General features: G+C 38.3%; 1 protein-coding gene across 6 annotated transcripts in view; it reads right to left on the bottom strand.

Annotated features, from left to right (window-relative positions):
- LOC127938647 (glycosaminoglycan xylosylkinase) overlaps positions 1–18,574 on the bottom strand; it is a 36,463-nt gene extending 17,889 nt beyond the window's left edge. For 2 of the 6 annotated variants that reach the window (XR_008148762.1, XM_052535406.1), the window contains exons 1-4: positions 18,385–18,574; positions 9,710–9,927; positions 8,413–8,966; positions 1,919–2,005 (exon numbers count right to left, since the gene is read on the bottom strand). Coding sequence is in view for 5 of the 6 variants with exons in the window: in XM_052535406.1 (XP_052391366.1) it covers positions 1,919–2,005; positions 8,413–8,789 (464 nt within the window). In the remaining variant the exon portion in view is untranslated. Of the gene's footprint in view, positions 1–1,918; positions 2,006–8,412; positions 8,967–9,709; positions 9,928–18,252 lie in introns of all 6 variants that reach the window. The other 4 variants (XM_052535408.1, XM_052535409.1, XM_052535407.1 and 1 more) reach the window with 4 other exon arrangements.
- Positions 18,575–19,637: the final 1,063 nt, after the last annotated feature.

Below are 19,637 nucleotides of genomic sequence, written 5' to 3'. Positions count from 1 at the left end.
ATGATTTCCGTGAAGCAGAAAATGAGGACAGAATCTCAAAATCCAGTCATGAAAATGAAACTTACATTTTAATATGGACAGTCATGGAATTTGTCAGTCATGGAAGTTAGCATACATTAATCAAATCAAATTTCCATATGGACCAGTGTCTGTAAATGTTAAGCTGCAAATGTTGCTTGAAATATGAATCCGTGTTCTGCGCGTCTCTGTGTGAATTAATGAATGGCAGAGACGTGCGGGTTTGTTTACTACATAGACTGAAGCGCATGACGCTTGCATTAATTTCAGCATCTGAGCTTCAGAGTTCTCTCTCCATCAAGCGATCTTTTCAGTTTCTCTCACATTCAAAAGAGAGAGAGAGAGTGAGAGTCTTACCACGCTGAATCGACACACTATATGTAAACTATTCTTTATTGTCTTCTCTTGTAATGGAGTTAATTTAGAATTATTCATATTAATTTCCGAACAAGCAGAAGACATACCGGTTTCTCCGGTAGTGGGCGGAGCTAATGCGCAAATGGCAATTTTATTGGCTGGCGCTGATTTAGTACCGTCCCTGTTTTGATTTCAGCAAATCAGTTTGACCGGACGCAGAATACATGATTAATATTCATGAACCCAGCAGCTCATCAATTCACAGTGCATTGGATATACATTAGTATGATAGTAGAACTAGTAGTAGTATTATCTTTTAATAATAATAATATGATCTATTACTTTTTTTTTTTACAGAAACCATCAATGACCAAAAATATCTTAAGCATTACCACCAGTCTTAAGTTCAGTTAAAATGACAAATATGCATTCATTAGGCCTAAAAGTTAATTTTTACATAAAGGCATTGTGCTAGAAATATTACTATTATTTAGTAAAATGTGATACTGCTACTACTGTTGAATTTTTTTTTTATAAAACTCTATTTTTTAAAGAAATAAAATCACAATATTTCTTCCATGTTTTAATTTTAATAGAAAATCCCCTTTTATTTACCAGAAATAAAATGTGTTTAAATTTCATAAATTAAAAGACAAATTAAATTTGGGTGAAACTTTACTGTTTTTCATAATTATATAACGTGTAGAAAAACTTTAAACACAATTATAAATAAGTATAAAGAATGGCATTGGTTTTATTTTTAGTGCTAAAAAGTTTTTTTTATTTTTTATTAGCATATTTTTGTGTTTTGCTTTGGTACCGAAATTGGTACCGAGAACCGTGGATTTTCACTGGTATCGGTACCAAATACTGAAATTTTGGTACCGTGAAAACACTAATTACACTTATATACAAAATTCTGTATTATGCTTGCTATAGAGTGTGTGACGTCACATGCACTACCGCCAGTGGCAGTAGGCAACCGCGGTCGACGTGGTTGTCACAGCAACCGTCACAGCCCTACTTAAGTCACCTCTATGTCTGTGATTACACCATGTCTAAGATAATAAACACAATGTGCAGGAGTTATTTTAGTCAACCGGTCTATGTCAAGTGGGTCGAATAACCGGTCGGGTGTTCTGTTAAGAACAGCAGTGCGTCTGAATCAATAGTAGGGCCCTTTGATGTTTCCAATGCAGAAAATGTGGATGGAAACCACATGGAATTCACAGTTTAAGGTGGAATGTCAACGAATTTGTCAAATTGTTAATGAATAAATTATTACCTAACTATTAAGCTGCAAAAGTCAATTTAAATATGAATCCAGCATGTTCTGCGTGTCTAATGATTAAAAAAACAAAATAGTAGTATACTAACTTTTGAAATATATATAATTTTAAATCAGGAGGTTGAAAAAAAAAGTACAAATAAATAAACAAAAGATAATTATTACCCTAAAACACTGCCCACAGTTGGAGGAATTCACTATTGGAGTTATTTGTTGTACTCGTGCAACCCTAGTGTTTTTATGTGCACATCTTACCTGTCCAAGTGGAAAGCAGCGATTTCTGCATTATGCCGATCATACCCTGCGTACGGCTCTCCTTCAACCACATAATCCCTAGTGTACCTAATAATGAGACAAAAAAGAAGATACAGACATAAGGCGGGCGGTAATTGAGAGAAAAGATGACACAAAGACAAAAACCATTCCGTTATCCACGTCCTTATGAATTCAAGCAAAACAGTGTATGTGCAATTAAAGCTTTCTCTTGTTCAGAAATGTTAGTTTTTGTCTCAGTTTCTGTTGTGTCGCATATTGTGTACAGACCTAAAAGTTCATTTTCATTGGTCGAAATTACAGTATATTAAACATCAGATATGTTCTGACTGGCTGTGATTGTGTGGTGTCCCACAGCATTTTCACAATTAGTGTGGACACTGTGTTAGAGTAATTGGCTTTACTAGTCAGTCCATTCCTAACGTAAATGCACACACACTCCCGTACTGCTTCCTTGTTCCTTAAACAGCAGGATTTTTGAGCAAATATCAAATTATTTGCATCATCCATACCTTGTCAATATCAAACACACACACACAAAAAAAAGTTGACCGTATGATGTTATTTGTTATGTTTTAGAACTAGGTGAAAAAATCCCCTATAGGGGTATGAGTGTTAATAATGCATCCCTCAAGTGGTTTCTACGCTGTAATGGCCACCGGTCTAGTTGAGTGAGATTAGAAAGGGAAGGTGGGCTTTAAGCCTAATTGGGGTCATCAGGTGGGCACCCTTCTTATCTGTCGTTTCAATGATAAGCCCACGACACCTCCAGAGGCCACACTGGCAATATCTGGCATCCTAGGTGTGCCCACCTCTGCTTTCACTAGGGATGGGTGATATATCGCATGCAATTGTCACGCGCATTTCGTCAGTAAAGCTGGTTCCCTGATTAGCGGTAAATTACCATCACCTGCTTTCAAATGGAGCAGCATTTTATAGACAAAGTTGTAGATCACTGACAAGCTATGCAATATCACGTACATTATCGCAGATGAATCGCCTTCGATAATGAACGCAACATTGCTTAGCTTGTTATTGATCTACGGCACTGTCTATTAAATGTTGCTCCATTTGAAAGCAGGTGAATGTGACTTACAGTTAATCAGGGAACAGGCTTTACTGATAAAATACCTGTGACAATCGCATGCAATATATTGCCCATACCTAGCTTTCACCCTTACAAGCAAGTACTCAAATGCATCCTCTACAGCAGCCTCTCAAGGAATGGTAAGCTCTATGACGTACACAATGTGGATTGAGAAGGACCAGAGCACAGTCTGAGGTTCGTTGTGGTGATTTCTGAAGGGAACCAGAGCCTTTGGTTCAGATCTGCCGCCAACTTCCAATCACGATGGTATATAGGCTTTTACACCTTCTCGGATGAACTCCCTTGCAAATGAAGGATGGACTGATGTAGGAGGCAGGGCATTAATCTTTATCCGTCTAACCTCCAAGGTAGCTGCTAAGCATTTCAGGACATGATTATGCCGCCAGGTATTAACAGCCTTGTGACTAGCTTGTCTTGCAGCCAACCAAAATGTGTTTGAGGTGTGCGGGGGATGGACAGATGGGGCACGTTGGGTCTTCTCCATACCACTCATTGAGGTTTGAAGGGGAAGGCAAGACGTTGTATGTAGCATGCAGAATGAAGCTGAAATGAAATACTTCTATCCCCATTAGCTCCCTCCAAGAGAACTTTCTCCTCTCAACTCCCTGCCATCTCATCCACGGTCCTTACTTGGCTTGTGAGACAGCCTTTGCACACCTGGTTGCCTGCTCTTGCCAATACACCCCCTCCAAGGCCAAGGCCTCTTCTTCCCTGTTGCACACTATCGATGATGTCTCTGTGTCTGAGGTCTGACTTCGCCTAGCGAATAGCTGCAGTTGGATTCCATTTCCTTTCAGTCACCAGGGTAGAAGCTGTTTGGGAAACACATGGGTCACGGTAGTCTGTTAGTGTCATTTCCAGTCTTACTTCAAAGCATTTAAACTCTTCAGCCAGGCTGGAAATAGGAATCTCCAGGATGCCTCTTCCATACAGCCCGATGTTAGTAAAGCATCTTGGAAGTCCCAGCCACTTTTTGGCAAATGAGCTAACTAACCTCTCCAGTTTTCTACCTTTGAGACTGGAACCTCATAGATGGTAAGAGGCCACATCAGCCTGGGTAGAAGTCCAAACTGAAGGCATCACAGCTTCAGTCTTTCAGGGAGCATAGTCTTGTTGATACACTCAAGGCCACATATGGTGTCCTGCCTTAGCTGTTCCACATGCCCTGAGTCCTTGAGTGTGCCATGGTACCAAAGTCCAAGACTCTTAACTGGCTTCTCTTCCACTGTTGGTATAGGCTCCTCATCAACATACAAACTGATGTTCCAACAGCTTCCCCTTGATGACTGAAATGCTTCTGGACTTGCTTGGCTTTATTTCCATCTGGGCCCACTGAATGTTGTCCTGCAGCTCGTTCAGCAGCTGCCTAGCACAAGCCTTGGTTGGAGGATGGTCACATCGTCCATTTAGGCTCTGAAGGGAGGGAGACGAATTCCCGATTTGAGCTTTTGTACTCCTACTACCCACGAGAGGCACAGATTATAACCTCCATAGCCATCATAAAAGCTAGAAGTGAGATGGTGCATCCGGCCGTGTGGTACAAACCCCAACTCTCAAGCATAGCTGTAGGTCTTTAAAATGTATTTTAGGATTTAACGAGTTGGGTGATTGCTACTGGGATGCTCAAATAATGGAATGCTGTTCAGAGGAGATTGTGAGGAACTAACCCAAAGGCATTCACAAGGTCCAAAAACACAAAATGGAGTTTCCTTCCCTACTTTTTTGCGGCTTGAATTTGATTCCATATCATGTTTGTATGCTCTAAACAACCGGAGAAGCCTGGAATCCCTGCTTTCTGCACCTTGGTATCAATGAAGTGGTTCTTTTCCAGGTAGACTACAAGCCTATGAGCCCCTACATTGAAGAAGATTTTGCTTTCCCTCCCTTTGCTGATGTTCTGGAGAATGTATTGGTGGCATATCAGGTGGAAGAGTTATTTGTCCACACCGCTGGCTGTTGGTGAGGTTCTTTTTGAGGTAAACTTTCAGATTCTTCTTTGAGGTTTCAAGTTTGCCACTTTTGTCCTTTATGAAAAGTCTGTTTGCAAACTTAAAGGGGTCTTTGAAGAAGTTTGATCTTACTTGCTCCTTTATTTTATGCCCCATTGTTTTTTCAGCTGCCTTCTCTCCTTGACTAGCCGTTACATCTGCTGTCTCCTGGACTTCGTCGGGGTGGATGATGCTTTCTTCCTATTTTCTGCCGTCCCAAAACGCTCTGCGCCATAGTTGTAAATCAAGCCTCCCATTTGTTCTAGCTTCTTGACTGCAGTTGCTGATGTCTATGTCAATCATCTCCCACTCCTTTTTCTCACAGGATTTTGGCTACCTGACTTTCCCAGATGTAGATGGTTGCTGATTGGCCTTGTGGGGCACCACTATGCTTGGCTCCTCATCTTCCTCTCAACCAGGGGGATTGATATCCTGTAGACTTTGGTTTTGGTCCTGCTGCTGAACTTCACTTGATTTATTCAACCTCCTTCTTAAGAAGTCAAATGCAAGGTCCCTGTTGCTCTGAGAGCAAGCACTTTTTAGGCCTTGGTGTCTTCTCAGGCCTGCATATGATGTTTCCTGGGCCAAGCCATGTCTACAGCTCTGGAGCTTATTTCCTGGAGTGGGTGTTGTCATCTCAGGCTTCTTGCTGATCATCATTCTCGTTGACAGTTTCGTTCCTGGGTCAGAAAACATGTTGTCTATCACTGAGTCATCATCCTCCCCGCTCTCGCCGACTCTGGGGGTGTTTTCTTCCTTGAACTTTTTGTAGCCAAAAGTGCGAGGGATCTGTACACTGATAGTGCCAGGTGTCTATTACCACAGGGAGCTAACCTGGGGCAGGCCTATTGGGGTCTTTCCCTCCTGCCAGCTGTCTTTCCAGGCTGTCACCAGGTCTTCCCCTAGTTGCCAGCTGCTCTTTTCACACTAGTCATTGGGTGGATCCAGATGATCAGTTATGTTTTAGGACTAGGTGAAACAATCCGTAAAAAGGAATATGTCTGTGCCATAAGCATCAGAAAGTTTTTTTTTTTTTTTATGATTATGTCCCTGAATGACATCATAGGACATTCCCAGAGAAGCGCAGGTACACATCAACCAGAGCGAGAGCGCTGCACGTGCTGCAGCAACGGAGTTGTGCAAGTGTGTTAGTTTGTTCTCAGTATTTTGGTGATTAAAGTTTTAGAAATAAACAAAATTTAAGTGAATTAAGTGTTTGTCCGTTTATTTGTCACAGCTTGCAGACGATCTCATAAAATTCTACATATAAAATCCACACATAATAAAGTGACTATTACACCCACAGAAAACATGAATACTGTTGCCAAGCAGAGTTCACTGCTTGGAAACATTAAACAACATTTTGTGTTTAGTTTTTGAGGTCTTTTGAGAGTATTGCAAATGTATTACAAAAGGTAAAAACATTACAGCTTAAAAAGGCAATATATTACATTATTTCTCAATCTTTGCTTTTGTGAAGTGCAAACCTCAAGCATTAAACACTAAAGCTATGTTCACATTTGGCATCTTTTTTTAAGCTGCCAGCTTCGTTTTTACATTATAATCCTATAAAGCAAAAGTGTTTTCAAAAAAGTCCTGAGCGCTTTTTAAAAAACCACCGCAATGGTCTTTTTCTGCAGCTCAGAGCGTCTTTTCAAGTTGAATAAAAGTTTAACTTTTCGGAAAAAAATAAAAAAATAATAGCCCTAGGTCAAGCACCTTTTTGTCAGCTGAACAATTAAAATTAGTGGCAAGTTGTTCCATAACAACAAAAACAAGGAGAAAAGGTAGACAGATCGTACTAGTTTCGGAGCACAAGGAGTTATATGATATGAGTACAAAACCCTATCTAGTCCAAAAAAAAAAAAAAAAGGCCGCAAACTGTGCATCATCCAACCAGATCCCCAGGACTAAATTGTTGGAAGTACCATACAGTTTCTTACCAGTATAATGTTGAGCTCCCACAAACATTGTCAAAAGCCAACATTTCTGCGGCACACAATGCTAGGCTATCAGTGCAGATGTTGTTTTAGCAACAAAAGACGACCTCAGCTGTTATTTGTAACCAAAACTAACACTGCATTCCATTTAAGTCGTCTGGCTTTTTAACCCCCTATATATAGCAGATATCCCAAATTCCATTTAGAATGGTACATAACTTAACGTGACATGCCTGATTTTGATGTTTGGAACCAAAATGATCAGAGCAGATGTAAAAGTTCAGTATTGAAGTTAAATCATCAGAGATAAGGTGGATTTGCATCTCCAATAAGCATTAATCCACAAATGACTTAAGCTGTTAACTTTTTTAATGTGGCTGACACTCCCTCCGAGTTAAAACAAACCAATATCCCGGAGTAATTCATGTACTCAAACAGTACACTGACTGAACTGATGTGAAGAGAGAACTGAAGATGAACGCCGAGCAGAGCCAGATAACAAACAAAAGTTTGACTCGTTCTCGATTCAAGAACCGGTTGCATTGGTTTTAGGATCAAACGATTTAGGATACTGTTGACCATACCCACAGTCTCAATGGAGGGACTGAGAGCTCTCGGACTAAATCTAAAATATCTTAAACTGTGTTCCGAAGATGAACGGAGGTTGAGGGTGAGGATGAGTCATTAATGACATAATTTAAATTTTTGGGTGAAGTAACCCTTTAAGGACACAAGGTGACCTTCCTCACTTATCTAGAGTCCCTGTAGATCCATGAGAACTCTAAAAGGATCAGATATGAGCAGACATCTGAACTCACCTTAAGTAAAGACAAATCCATTTTTTTTATTCATATATTTTTATTCCAGAGATATTCTGGGGACACTTTACAAATAGATTCAACTGGTTAATATTAGTATTATTTAATGACACCTAATGCATTAAACTTCTACAACATTTCTTAACGTAGGTTAATGTTAATTCATAAATATACTGATTTGTCTTAATGCTCGTGTACATTAATAACTTGAAATGTAAAAAAAAAAAAAAGGAATACAGTTGTTTATACTACAGAACTTGTTCAATTGCAGTTCATGGCTGCCATTTGTTTTGTAATGAATAGTTTGTCAATTTCAATAGCTTCCTATTTGTATTTTTGTTTGTGTATTCTGTAACTAGTGTTGTTACGCTCGCTCTTTGCTACACGTTGTGAAGCATTGTGATCTCTAAAAAGACACTGGATAAATAAAAATGATTACATCTCTTATTCATTCATTTCTTTTTCTATTTCACTCACTGAATTTTTCATTCTCTAATTCAATCACTCACTCTTCCCCTCACTCTCCCTCTTTCTAAATCATTCACTCCTTTCATTTTAATCTCATTCACATTCTCATAACTTTCTCTCTTTCATTCCCCATCTTAATCATTTTTCTTCTCACCTCTTGGGTTTGAATACCACTTTCTGTCCTCCATCGAGCACCAGCAGGGCTTTCAGCTGGGTGCCTTTATAGCCCACGTCAGCCCTCTCCACATGAGCGGTGGACAGGGAGTTCAGCACGGCGGCTAGCTCGGGCGTTTCATCTGGGTACACCTCGCGTGGGCCCACCCACTGGGCGGCCACTTCCCAGGGCGACTGCAAGGTGTGTGTGAGGCGAGCTTCTTTGGCCAGGGCCAGGCTGGCCTCCATTTTGCGGAAGGCCCGGAGGTCACGGCGGCTGGTGGCTGATCCCTCCCCTCCATCCAGCAGGAAGACCTTGGCCAGGCCGAGGAGAAAGAGCACAGCGCACAGCACCACCACACGCTGCTTCAGCTTCATCACCTCCTGCACCCAGTCGCCAACCGGCAGCCCACCACACCGGAGTCTGCCAGGAGACACGCACTTACGCCTGGAGCATGGCAGTGCCTGCTGTCTGGCCCACACCACCACCGGTCAGGCAGGACAGGAGCGGGTCGAACCACCAGAATGTGAATGAGTGAGGACGGACGACACTTCCTGTGAGAAGAGCAAGAGTGTGTCATTTTAAAAAAGTGCAGCAATTAACATCTTTGAAGCAAAAACCTGCATGTTTGTAAGAAACAAATACAACAGACATTATTTTTAACTTCAAACTTAAAATACAAGTCCTCTATCCATAATAATATGTAATAATAAATCATCTTGTCCGAATCAGGAGAGAAATATGACCAGCTCAAGCACTGTTTACAAGTTAGAATAGTCCAAATCAGTTGTAAACAAATATGTTTGTGTATTTAAATGTGAAAGGACAACAAGGGATGGACTTTTTCACTGTAGAAAGCGTTATTATGGACTGGTATTTTGGCAAGAAGTGATGGTTTGACATTAAACCATCTTGATGGATTTGTTTACAACAAACGCAGACTTTATCACAAGATCTTAACTGATGGTCGTGTGAATTATTGTGCTGTTTTTATCAGCAGTTGGGTCTCTCATTCTGACAGCACCCATTCATTGCAGATGATCCATTAGTTAACAAATGATGCAATGCTAAATTTCTCCAATGAAGAATCAAACTTTGATTGGCTCAGTGCTAATATTCAATCTTTTTTTTTTATTTTGGGCAAGACTATTCCTTTTCAGCACAAATTGACTCAATAGCTCTATGATGAGCCATCACTAAGATTTATATTGTACTATACGACTGCTGATAGTCAACACAGACAGACATGACACTGATAGGGGTAAAACAAAATCCAATCACTTCACAGAGCACTCACTGATGCAGCAGAGCTTCCTCGCTTATATAAGATGCTCCTGGTTGTGCCTGCGTTAGAGTCGCTTGTGTTTAACGTAACAATCAAATCCTCCTAATATATGATTAGAGGTCCAGCCGGGTGTTGTGTAGAGACCGCCACCTGTCTGCTCAAGTGTGTCTAGTCTGATACTGTCTGGGCGAGTCTGGTTTCTGTGGCATCTCAGCACAATCTTTAACTCCCTAAGGTAGAAAAAACAACAACAATAAGAACACAAAGCTTCAGGCACATCAATAATTCCAGAAAACCTAGCTGGGTAAAATAAATCTAGATATGTTTATTTATTCAAAAATACATTCAAAATTGAATTCATACATAATCACTTTAATAAACCTCTTCTAACATGAGTATGTTTTTAACTTCTGGTTTAAAAATCCCTTCAATTTTTTTGGTGGGGAAATAACGCAAAAACATCAGGGTGATAAATCTGACTTACATCATAATGAAGCAAAACTTATTAAAGGTGATTTATAATGCAAAAATCACTTTGATAATGTGTAAGAACACAGTTGTGTGGCCACAGTATGTGAGAACAATCAGCCTAAAATGGTAAAAATCTATCCACTCATTTTTTATTTTTTTTAATAATCTCAATAAATCACAAACAGTCTCTCCAAATGACTGGCTCCAGATTTTTCCCTATTATAAAGTCATACTCGGGGGAAAGTCCTGCTCATTTGTGATGCTCTCTTTCCCTTTTAGCATAGACCCCGCCCTGAGTGAGAAGCAGCAATCCACCATTACTGTTTTAACATTAGTTAATTGATTAGTTAAACTGTCAACGACAAAATCTTCTGAACATTCATTAATCTAAGGTATTCCAATATTTAACAACACAATGTTTAAATCCAAAGTTGCAGCTGTGTTAATGAACTAACAAAGATTAATATTTAAAAAACAAAGATTAATAACTTCCGAGCTAATGTAGCTATTGTTCATTGTGAATGTTAATGGTTAACTAATGAGGTCTTATTATAAAGTGATACCGATTACTCTTAATAGTTCATTTGCACTTTAACCTGTGTAAAACTTTTAGCTTTATATATGTTTCTGTATTGCTTGTTTGTACTTAAACGTTCAGTTATTTTTGTTATAAGTAAAAAAGTTATTTAACCTGTTATACTGTATTATGACTTTTTTTTTTTTTTTAAATAAATTTGAAAACCGTGATAAAAGCATTAGCAATTAATCGCAACATGAAAATTTGAAACCGGCACATCCCTACTCAAAAAGAAGTTTCACTTCAGTGCTGGGGTTGTGCAAAGATTAATTCTGAAAGAGGGATCGATACATAGCTCCTAGGGCTGCACAATTAATCAAAATTAAATCACAAAGGACATAAATCACAATTTGGCAGAAGCATGAAATATTTTTGAACTTTTCGTTCGAAAATTGATTGACAATTGATCGGACCAACCAAAAAAAGTTTCTTAAATGAAAATAGGGAATCAATTTTGACCAAACTATTAATTTAAAAATAATTAAACAATTAAAAAATATGTAGTATATGTAACAAAACTCGGGTTCGGGCTTAATTTATATCATCTTGCGCGGGCTCGGGCTTGCGCTCCGGTTCGTGAGGTAAATGAGCGGCCATGTTATGTGTTTTGATTAGCGCGAGAAAGATGTGAAATGGATACTGAGTAGGTGCAACGGAGGCTTGACTCCGGCGAAAATACGTTTTGGTTGCACCAGCAACTAAAGCAAAGTCTGAGGTGTGGAAAAGTTTTGACCGCGTTTATATTGAGAATAATGAGTGAATAATCACCATCAGTGAGCGCAGGAGCGCGCTGAAAACATCTACAGTGGATTCATTCATTTATCTCCACAAAGCCATGTAGGCTTAGCCTAATCTCTGTGAGTAAAGGTTTTTCAAATGATAACTATATTAAAGCTGCAGTAGGTAACTTTTGTAAAAATATATTTTTTTACATATTTGTTAAACCTGTCCTTATGTCTTGACAGTAGAATATGAGACAGATAATATGTGAAAAAAAATCAAGCTCCTCTGGCTCCTCCCAGTGCTCCTATTGCCATTTGCAGAAATACATCGCTCCCGTTAAGAAACAACCAATCAGAGCTGCGGTCCGTAACTTTGTTTGTGTTCAAAATGTAGAAAAATGTATATAATAAGCATGTACACCATGAATCCAAACCATCTTTTTAGCCTGTCCTGAATCACTAGGGTACACACCCATAATAAGTGTTTATTCTGACTATTTTAGATTGCTTCGGGGTACCGGGGCGGAGTAACCCAGTACCTTTGTGATTCTTCATAGACATAAACAGAGAGAAGTAGTTCCGGCTACGATGTTCTTCCGCAAGACGCAAGCAGTTCTGTTTATTAACCGCTAGAGCGTCAAAAGTTACCGACTGCAGCTTTAAGGCTTAAATGCATAATGTGGACAGAGTATTTACGCTAATGTTGGCATTATTCTTTTATTAAATGTCAGCTGATAGTGGAGAAGCAAATCCGGTGGAGCCTTTATCTTAATTTCGTTATTGGCAAATACCCATCTTAATTTTAAATGTATCTTAATTTAATTTGTTAAAAAAGACTCGTTTTTATTGGTGCGTTGGTCTATTTATGGGCTAAATGAGCCTATGCCTATTTAGAGTGCTGAGATGTTACGATGTTACATATATCATATCTTCTATTTTATATCACATAAGGATTTATTTCAAACACTCGACTAACGTTATGAAGTGAATATGGAGTTAAAACATGTTATTAAATGTGGTATTTACTACACAGAGCCGTAGTTCACAGAGAAGATACACAATCAGCTGTCATTATCGCAAACGATTTCATAATCCTACGATTATATCGTCTGCGATTACAAACATGATTTTGCATAGCTTGGCAGAGAACTACGGCTCTGTGTAGTAAATGCTGTTCCACTTGAAAACAGGTGATGGAGATTACTGACCGGTTACTGACTAAATGCTCATGACAATCCTGATTAATCGTGTTTGATAGGGCTGAGACAACGCGTCGAGGTCATCGATGACGTCGACGCAAAAAATACGTAGACGCAAAATATGCGCATCGATTCGTCGACCTGTTTTTATTTCTCTAAAAAACTTTTGCAAAACGTTTACCTTATGTGCACTGAATATATGCGATGGCCGGATCAACATTCTGTCCATTAAATAACCAATCCAGGGGGTTTTCTGCATTGATCTTTTTTATTGGCGGCTGTCAAAGCCTTATTTGATCGGTGAGTGATGTAGAATAGAATGCTGCACCTGACAGGGCGCGTACAAGAGAGAGCCCCGGCTGCACGCGCACTCACAGTCTTCAAACTACACGAGTGCTTTTTGCTCTCTCTCTCTCCCTTGTGCCTATTAATTAGAGCCCGACCGATATATCGGCCGATATGAGCTTATTGCATTTAAATCAGCATCGGTGTTTATAACGGACGATGAAACATGAGAAACAGAGTCTCATGCTTCACTCATGTTATGAGTGTTGCATAGTTTGCCAGAGGGAGCTCCGCAGTTGCAGAGGGTCTGCAACTCCACTATAGAAGAAAGCGATCAGCCAAGCCACAAGAGATGTACTGTTTTGACGGAGAGTCTGTTGTTTGTCATGTGAGATGATTTAGTTCATACACTGTATATAACGGTACAACGTAACTGTATAACGGTGTGGTAGTTCTAGCTAACGGTCCTATCATTATCACTTCTAAATATTCTGTAACATCACTTACAGCCGCTAATATTAGCACTTAATTGCTATATTAGATTAGCCACAAAGCTAATACCATGTTTATCAGTGGAAGAGCGCTAACGTTAATAAGAGGTCAAACTATAACTTTAGCGTTTATCTTATTCTAAATATATCTGCAGTATTTCCCACATAATGACTGCGTAAGGGGCCGTTCACATATCACGCCTAAAAAATGCGTGGAAAACGCTAGGCGCGCCGCTTTTTCCTTCTCCAAAGCGCTCGGGCAGAAGCGTTCCTGAGGCTTCTGCCTTTGCTAAGCAACCATGACGTGCTCTCTCCATGAAGACGCGTAAATTTCAGCAAAGGATAAATGGATTTGCAGCACTAAAAATCGCTCGCAGTAGCTCTGCTACTAAATTTATTTCAAAATGTTAATCCATATACAGCTATGAACAGCTGTTCCTTCATCTTGGCTCAGTTTTCAAAGTTGTTATGGGAAAGGATGAAGCTGATTGGTTAGTTCTTCTCATGACCCGCGGTGCGCTTGCGGCATTCTGACAAGTTGAGATGTTTTTAACTCGATGCGGTGCGGACGCGCCTGGAAAAAATGGGCGCGTCGCACCGTGTGCGCGTCGCTTCCCTGCACAAAGAGAAGAGGAGATGATATACGGGGCCGTTGTGAATGTGTCTGTGAGAGCAAATATAGTGTAGTTACAGTAACTACAGTAGGTGCGTCAGAAATTATTAAACCAGAGGGGACATGTAAATATATATGAGCTGAACACCCACTTTTTTTTTTTTTTTCTTTTTAACAGATTGTTTCAAAGCAGCTCTACAGACTTAACAGGAAAATGTTGTAATAATATGGTTAAATATAAGTAGGTAATGTCATACCTATTGCTTGACAAAAAAAAAAAAAAATAATAATAATATTATATTAATATTATTAATATTAAATTTCTCATTTTTGTCTATGTAGGAGATCCCTGTTTATTATAATTCTAATTCTAATGATGACATGAGTAATGATAAATGGTGATATTAATACACATGCTTATTCTTTCTCTGTCTCTCTTTCTGCCCTACAGATACCTGAAAAAGGTGAATGCTGTAGCAGCAAAGTGTGGGACTACTTCTGCAAATACTTTAACTTTAGTATTATAATTTATTTACAGTACACACACAGACTGTTAAAACCAGCTTCAACTGGAAGAAAGTAAAAGTGTTAAATGTTTAAAATCAAACTGTTTTTTGATCATTACGAAAATATATACTTTTAATGTGCAATTGTTTAGTCACTGAGACCGTAATCTAAGGCTTTTTTTTAAAAACATAAATCCCTTCTGGAAAATGATTTATACAGCCCACATACATAGAACAGGCAGATATTTTGCTATTGAATGTTGTGTAAGTGCAGTTTATAGGAATTGGTCTAATATCCAGTTTATTTTCAAAATCAAAATATCGGCTTATAAATCAGCTCTTTTTGAGTTAATATCGGCATCGGCCCCCAAAAATCCATATAGGTCGGGCTCTACTATTAATCAAAATCATTAAACACGATAGAAAAAGGGCAAAACACCAAAGTTTCACTAGTGTTCGTGCACTCACAGTCCTCAAACTCCACGAGCGCTGTCTTGCTCTCTCTCTCTCTCTCAATCATTATACACAACAGAAAAAGGGCGGAACGGCAAAGTTTCACGTGGAGCATTCGGAGCATTTTTTTTCTCCATGACAGGCTGCTGGCTCCCACTGTTAATTTTTATTTTTTTTAGAAAAGCACTCTCTGTATTAGCTTAAAGCCCTCAAGTTTACACTGGTTACTGTATTCTTTCAATTGCTCTAAACAAGTATTTTGGGTGACATTTTTATTGAATACTAGACATCAAGTTGTTGTTATTTTCATCTGTAAAAATAACTTTTTTTCAGTAAGCTAGGCCCTATGTCTTCAGTAAGATTGTTTCAGTAAGCTATGTGTTTTCAAGGCTTCAAGGTTTTATTGAATGCTATCTCTATACAAGTGCAAAGTAATGCATTCTTAGTCAGTCTTTTATTTTGTAATTTTAAAAGCAATAAACATATATTGCAATGTTAAGGAATTCATGGTTTTTTTTTTCATTCAGATATGTAAATCAACATGTATAAATTGTTAGTAGTCAATTAATGGGGAGATAATCGAAATTGAATCGGTCTGAAAAAAATTAATCGTTAGATTAATCAATGCATCGAAAAAATAATAATAGCTAGATTAATCGTTTAAAAAATAATAGTTTATCCCAGACCTAGTGTTTGATTAATCGTGCAGCCCTAGTAGCTCCTGTTTTTCTTTGTGTTGAAACAGCATTTAAAGAATCTTACTCTAAATGCTTCACGTTCAAGGACAAATTAGACTGACAATCTGTCTTATAAGAACAAACAGAGGCCATAACTATATTTCAGTATAAATTAAATATTTAAGCATACACAAAATATGGTATACATTAAAAACCTTTAGCTCCACTGCTCACAAAAGGAAAAACTAAAAAAATAAAATGCAACAAATGCCAGCAATCAATATGAACAGCCTCAAACACATGCAACATTCCTGATGGATCTCGGGGTCTAAATTAAAGTGAAAGAGCAGAAGCAGCAGAATTTCGGCTCAAACACACTGCGGTACAGAGCCCTGGCAAACACAGCTCAACACTTCCTGATCTCAGCCTGGGGCTTATCTGTGTTTGAGAGCACTGGCACTCCAAAGACTTCTACTAAACACACATACACATTTACTACTGTGCTCTGCACGCTGATATCTAGCATGTGGGATCAGCCCACTCATGACTACGGCATAAAGGCAGACATCCAGAATACATTGCTTTGATTATAGAACATAAGACAATATAGCTTTTTCTAATGCAATATTGATCTTCATTGATTCTCTCTGGTTCCTTCGTGAAGAGATTTCTTTAGACTAGAGTCACATGACAAGTGCTCCTTCTTCAGGGTTCATAATAAGGATGTTTTGATAGAGTCAGTTTGAGAGTTTCCAGCCACTCAGCTAAATCTGAAATTTGATGTGCATGCACTTTTAATATGCCTTGAAAACATATTAATGGGTTTTTGTGTGATGCACTGAATGTTGCAAATACTGTTTATTTAAATATGTCACCATGGTCAAGTTATCTGTCATGGAGTTTCATTATAGCTGTATAATTTCCAGCTATTATTGCAGTTCTGCTTGTTGAATTGGTTTGGTCAAGTGGTTTTCCAAGACTGACAATATTTCGTCCAACTGAACATTTGACTGTTAGAGGGAGAAGTTGAAGCTGAGCGTTTGTGCTCACCAAAGCTGGATTTATTTGATCAAACGAACAGTAAAACAGTAATGTTAAATATTATTACAATTTCAAATAACTGTTTTCTATTTCAATATATTTTACATTTTAATTTATTCCTGATGTCAAAGCTAAATTCTCAGCATCATTACTCAACTTACTACTCAAGAATGCATTTTCTAAATTCTTTATTATTATTAAGAATTTCTTATCATTATCAAAGGATAAAGAAAGTTGAGCTGCTTACTGTATATTATGGAAACCGTGACATTTATTGAAGTGTTCATAAAGTACAAAACAACAGCATTCATTTTGTAACAAAACAATTTTTTTGTTGGTCAATTAAAATGATCCTTGCTGAATAAAATGATATAAAAAAAATTCGGAATCCAATTTTTTTAACCATAATTTATCTTACTCATGTTGTAATGTTGATAAATATATAAAACAAGAAAATGTTAACTTAATAAAAATGTATTCCGCAGAATGTGATGACGCATTTCCACAGCTCCAAGTTTAACAGTGTAAATCAGTTAATCTGTTTTTTGTATATCTTCTTTCTTTTTTTATATATAATGTACATTTAACACTATACTTTGTATTATAAAACCTTGGCATTAAATTACAGTAAACTAGTTAAAACTGCTGCATTAGTGCTTCTAATACAACGGCTGAGGGAGTGACAGCCAAATCTCTCTCTTCTGACAGGTGTAATCAATCTGTTTTTTCTTCTCTTAAAAAGTCACAGAAACACCATCTTTTTTCTTGATCTCTTTTGCTATTGGAGTACATGGGAATGTAGCAATGATATCAGCTGTGGCTTCCGCTCACCACTACTGTTACCCAACTAACATGATCATTTCTGCTTCTGAGAACCCTGAAAATGTAAAAAAGGGTCCAAACAGTGAAGAAGCACAGGACTCCAGAGATTTCACGCCTCCCACGAGGAGCACAGTGCTCTTCTTCTTACACAGAAGAGCAGTCACACACACAATGTGCATTATCCAAACAAGAAGCCCTGAGTCACACACCAGCCAAGATCATTCCAGATCTCTGGTCACACGCATCTCCTTATCAGACAGATGAGCAAGTGCACATTCATCGTGAAACACATCCTGTCCACGCAGGCACTAATAATACACAATCAACCATTCATATGAACTCCAGCCACACACAGTATCACACCTACTAAACAAACAGCTCCAAATGTACAGTTCTACATGCAAATAGACCAGCTGTTACACTGGACCGTTGCTGTCATGCGTTTAAACACGCCTAACACGGAGTTTTATGACATTTACACAGATACAAGAAACCGGCTGACATGAAAAAACAGTTTGTTCAACAACTAAAAACGAATAGAAATGTGTCAAACTAAGCGTTTGCCTCACTCTTTGTATTTTATAGGCGAGAGTGCTAACAGCGGTTAGCCACAGCTAGCTCATAAGTCCCTCGTTTTCTTCATATTACAGCGACGAAATAACCACAGATATAACCTAACAACACATTTGCGACCTCACCGTAGGTGTACCTCTATATATGAGTGTCTGCAGTTGCTGTTAGTGAGTTGAAGTCCTTGTTTTTAGTCACAGCATATCCGCATGGCTAAAGGGCTAACAGTAAAACCGTGACATTTAAAGGCATCACCTCACCCTTGCGCTACTAACGAAACCTTTCAACAGGAAAACCCCCTTCGGCCAGTCGCCAGCTCTCAAGACTCGTTTATCGTCAATATCCAGCCGCCTGTGAGTCAGGCTCCATTCATGAACAGTTACAGCCCGTGTTATCTGACTCTCTGCGCGGCTCTTCCTGACCGCGTGAACGCGCTCAGACTCGCGCTCACGCCAGCAAACCCTTCGCGTCTTAAAGTGAACACAGACTTTAGTGTCCACGCGAGCAGATAGAAGGATTTAAAATAATATCGAATTACAAATTCCGAAGAATTAGTTTGCCCTAGTAAGAATTCCGGCTAATAAATAAATAAATAAAATACAAATAAATTCAAAATACTGAGAAAATCGCCTTTGAACTTGTCCAAATTAATTATTAGCAATGCATATTACTAAACAAACATTAAGTTTTGATATATTTACGGTAGAAAATTTACAAAATGTCTTCATGTAACATGATCTGTACTTATATCCTAATGTTTTTTGGAATAAAGGAAAATTGATAATTTTGAGACGTACAATGTTTTTATTTTTTGCTGTTGCTAAAAATATACCCCAGCGACTTAAACCTGTTTTTGTGGTCCAGGGTCACATTTATGAATATATAATTATTAACATCGAGCCGTAACAGTCTTTATGTTACCGTGTCGTGTGGCATGAATACTTAAAGGGGCAGTTCACCGAAAAATGTAAACTCCACTCACCCTATTCGACTTTCTGCGGAACACAAAAGTAATTTCAAATAATGTTCATAACCAAACAGTTTTGGATTTCATTGACTTCCATTCTATAGAGAAAAGAAAGAGAGCGAGATACAGATCATTACATGCATCATAGACATGGACTGACAGTTGCTGTAAACGGTCTTAACTCTGGTTCTAGAGCTGCAATCATCATTAATGAAAACTAAAACAAAAATGAATTGTAAACATTTTGATTATTGAAATAAAAAAATTGCAACTACATGCCTGTTATAGTATATTACAAAACTAAGTAGTTTCAAGTTTAATTTATTTATATAGCACCATTAACAACAGCGGCAGCTGACCAATGTGCTTTACAGCATCAGATAAAAATAAGTAAAAAGTAACAGAGAAAACAAACCCAATTATATCAGCAATTAAATGGAGCAACCTATGCTACATGAAAATACCACTAATTAAAAATAACACTGGATTGTGATGAGGAACTTATTGGAAATTAAGTCAGATACTGTAGAAATTAAACCGTAAAAT

The sequence above is a fragment of the Carassius gibelio genome, chromosome A20, assembly GCF_023724105.1.
Source record: "Carassius gibelio isolate Cgi1373 ecotype wild population from Czech Republic chromosome A20, carGib1.2-hapl.c, whole genome shotgun sequence".
In the NCBI taxonomy this organism is placed as follows: domain Eukaryota; kingdom Metazoa; phylum Chordata; class Actinopteri; order Cypriniformes; family Cyprinidae; genus Carassius; species Carassius gibelio.
The sequence above is the reverse complement of the archived record's forward strand: the minus strand, read 5'-3'. Positions and strand labels throughout refer to the sequence as shown.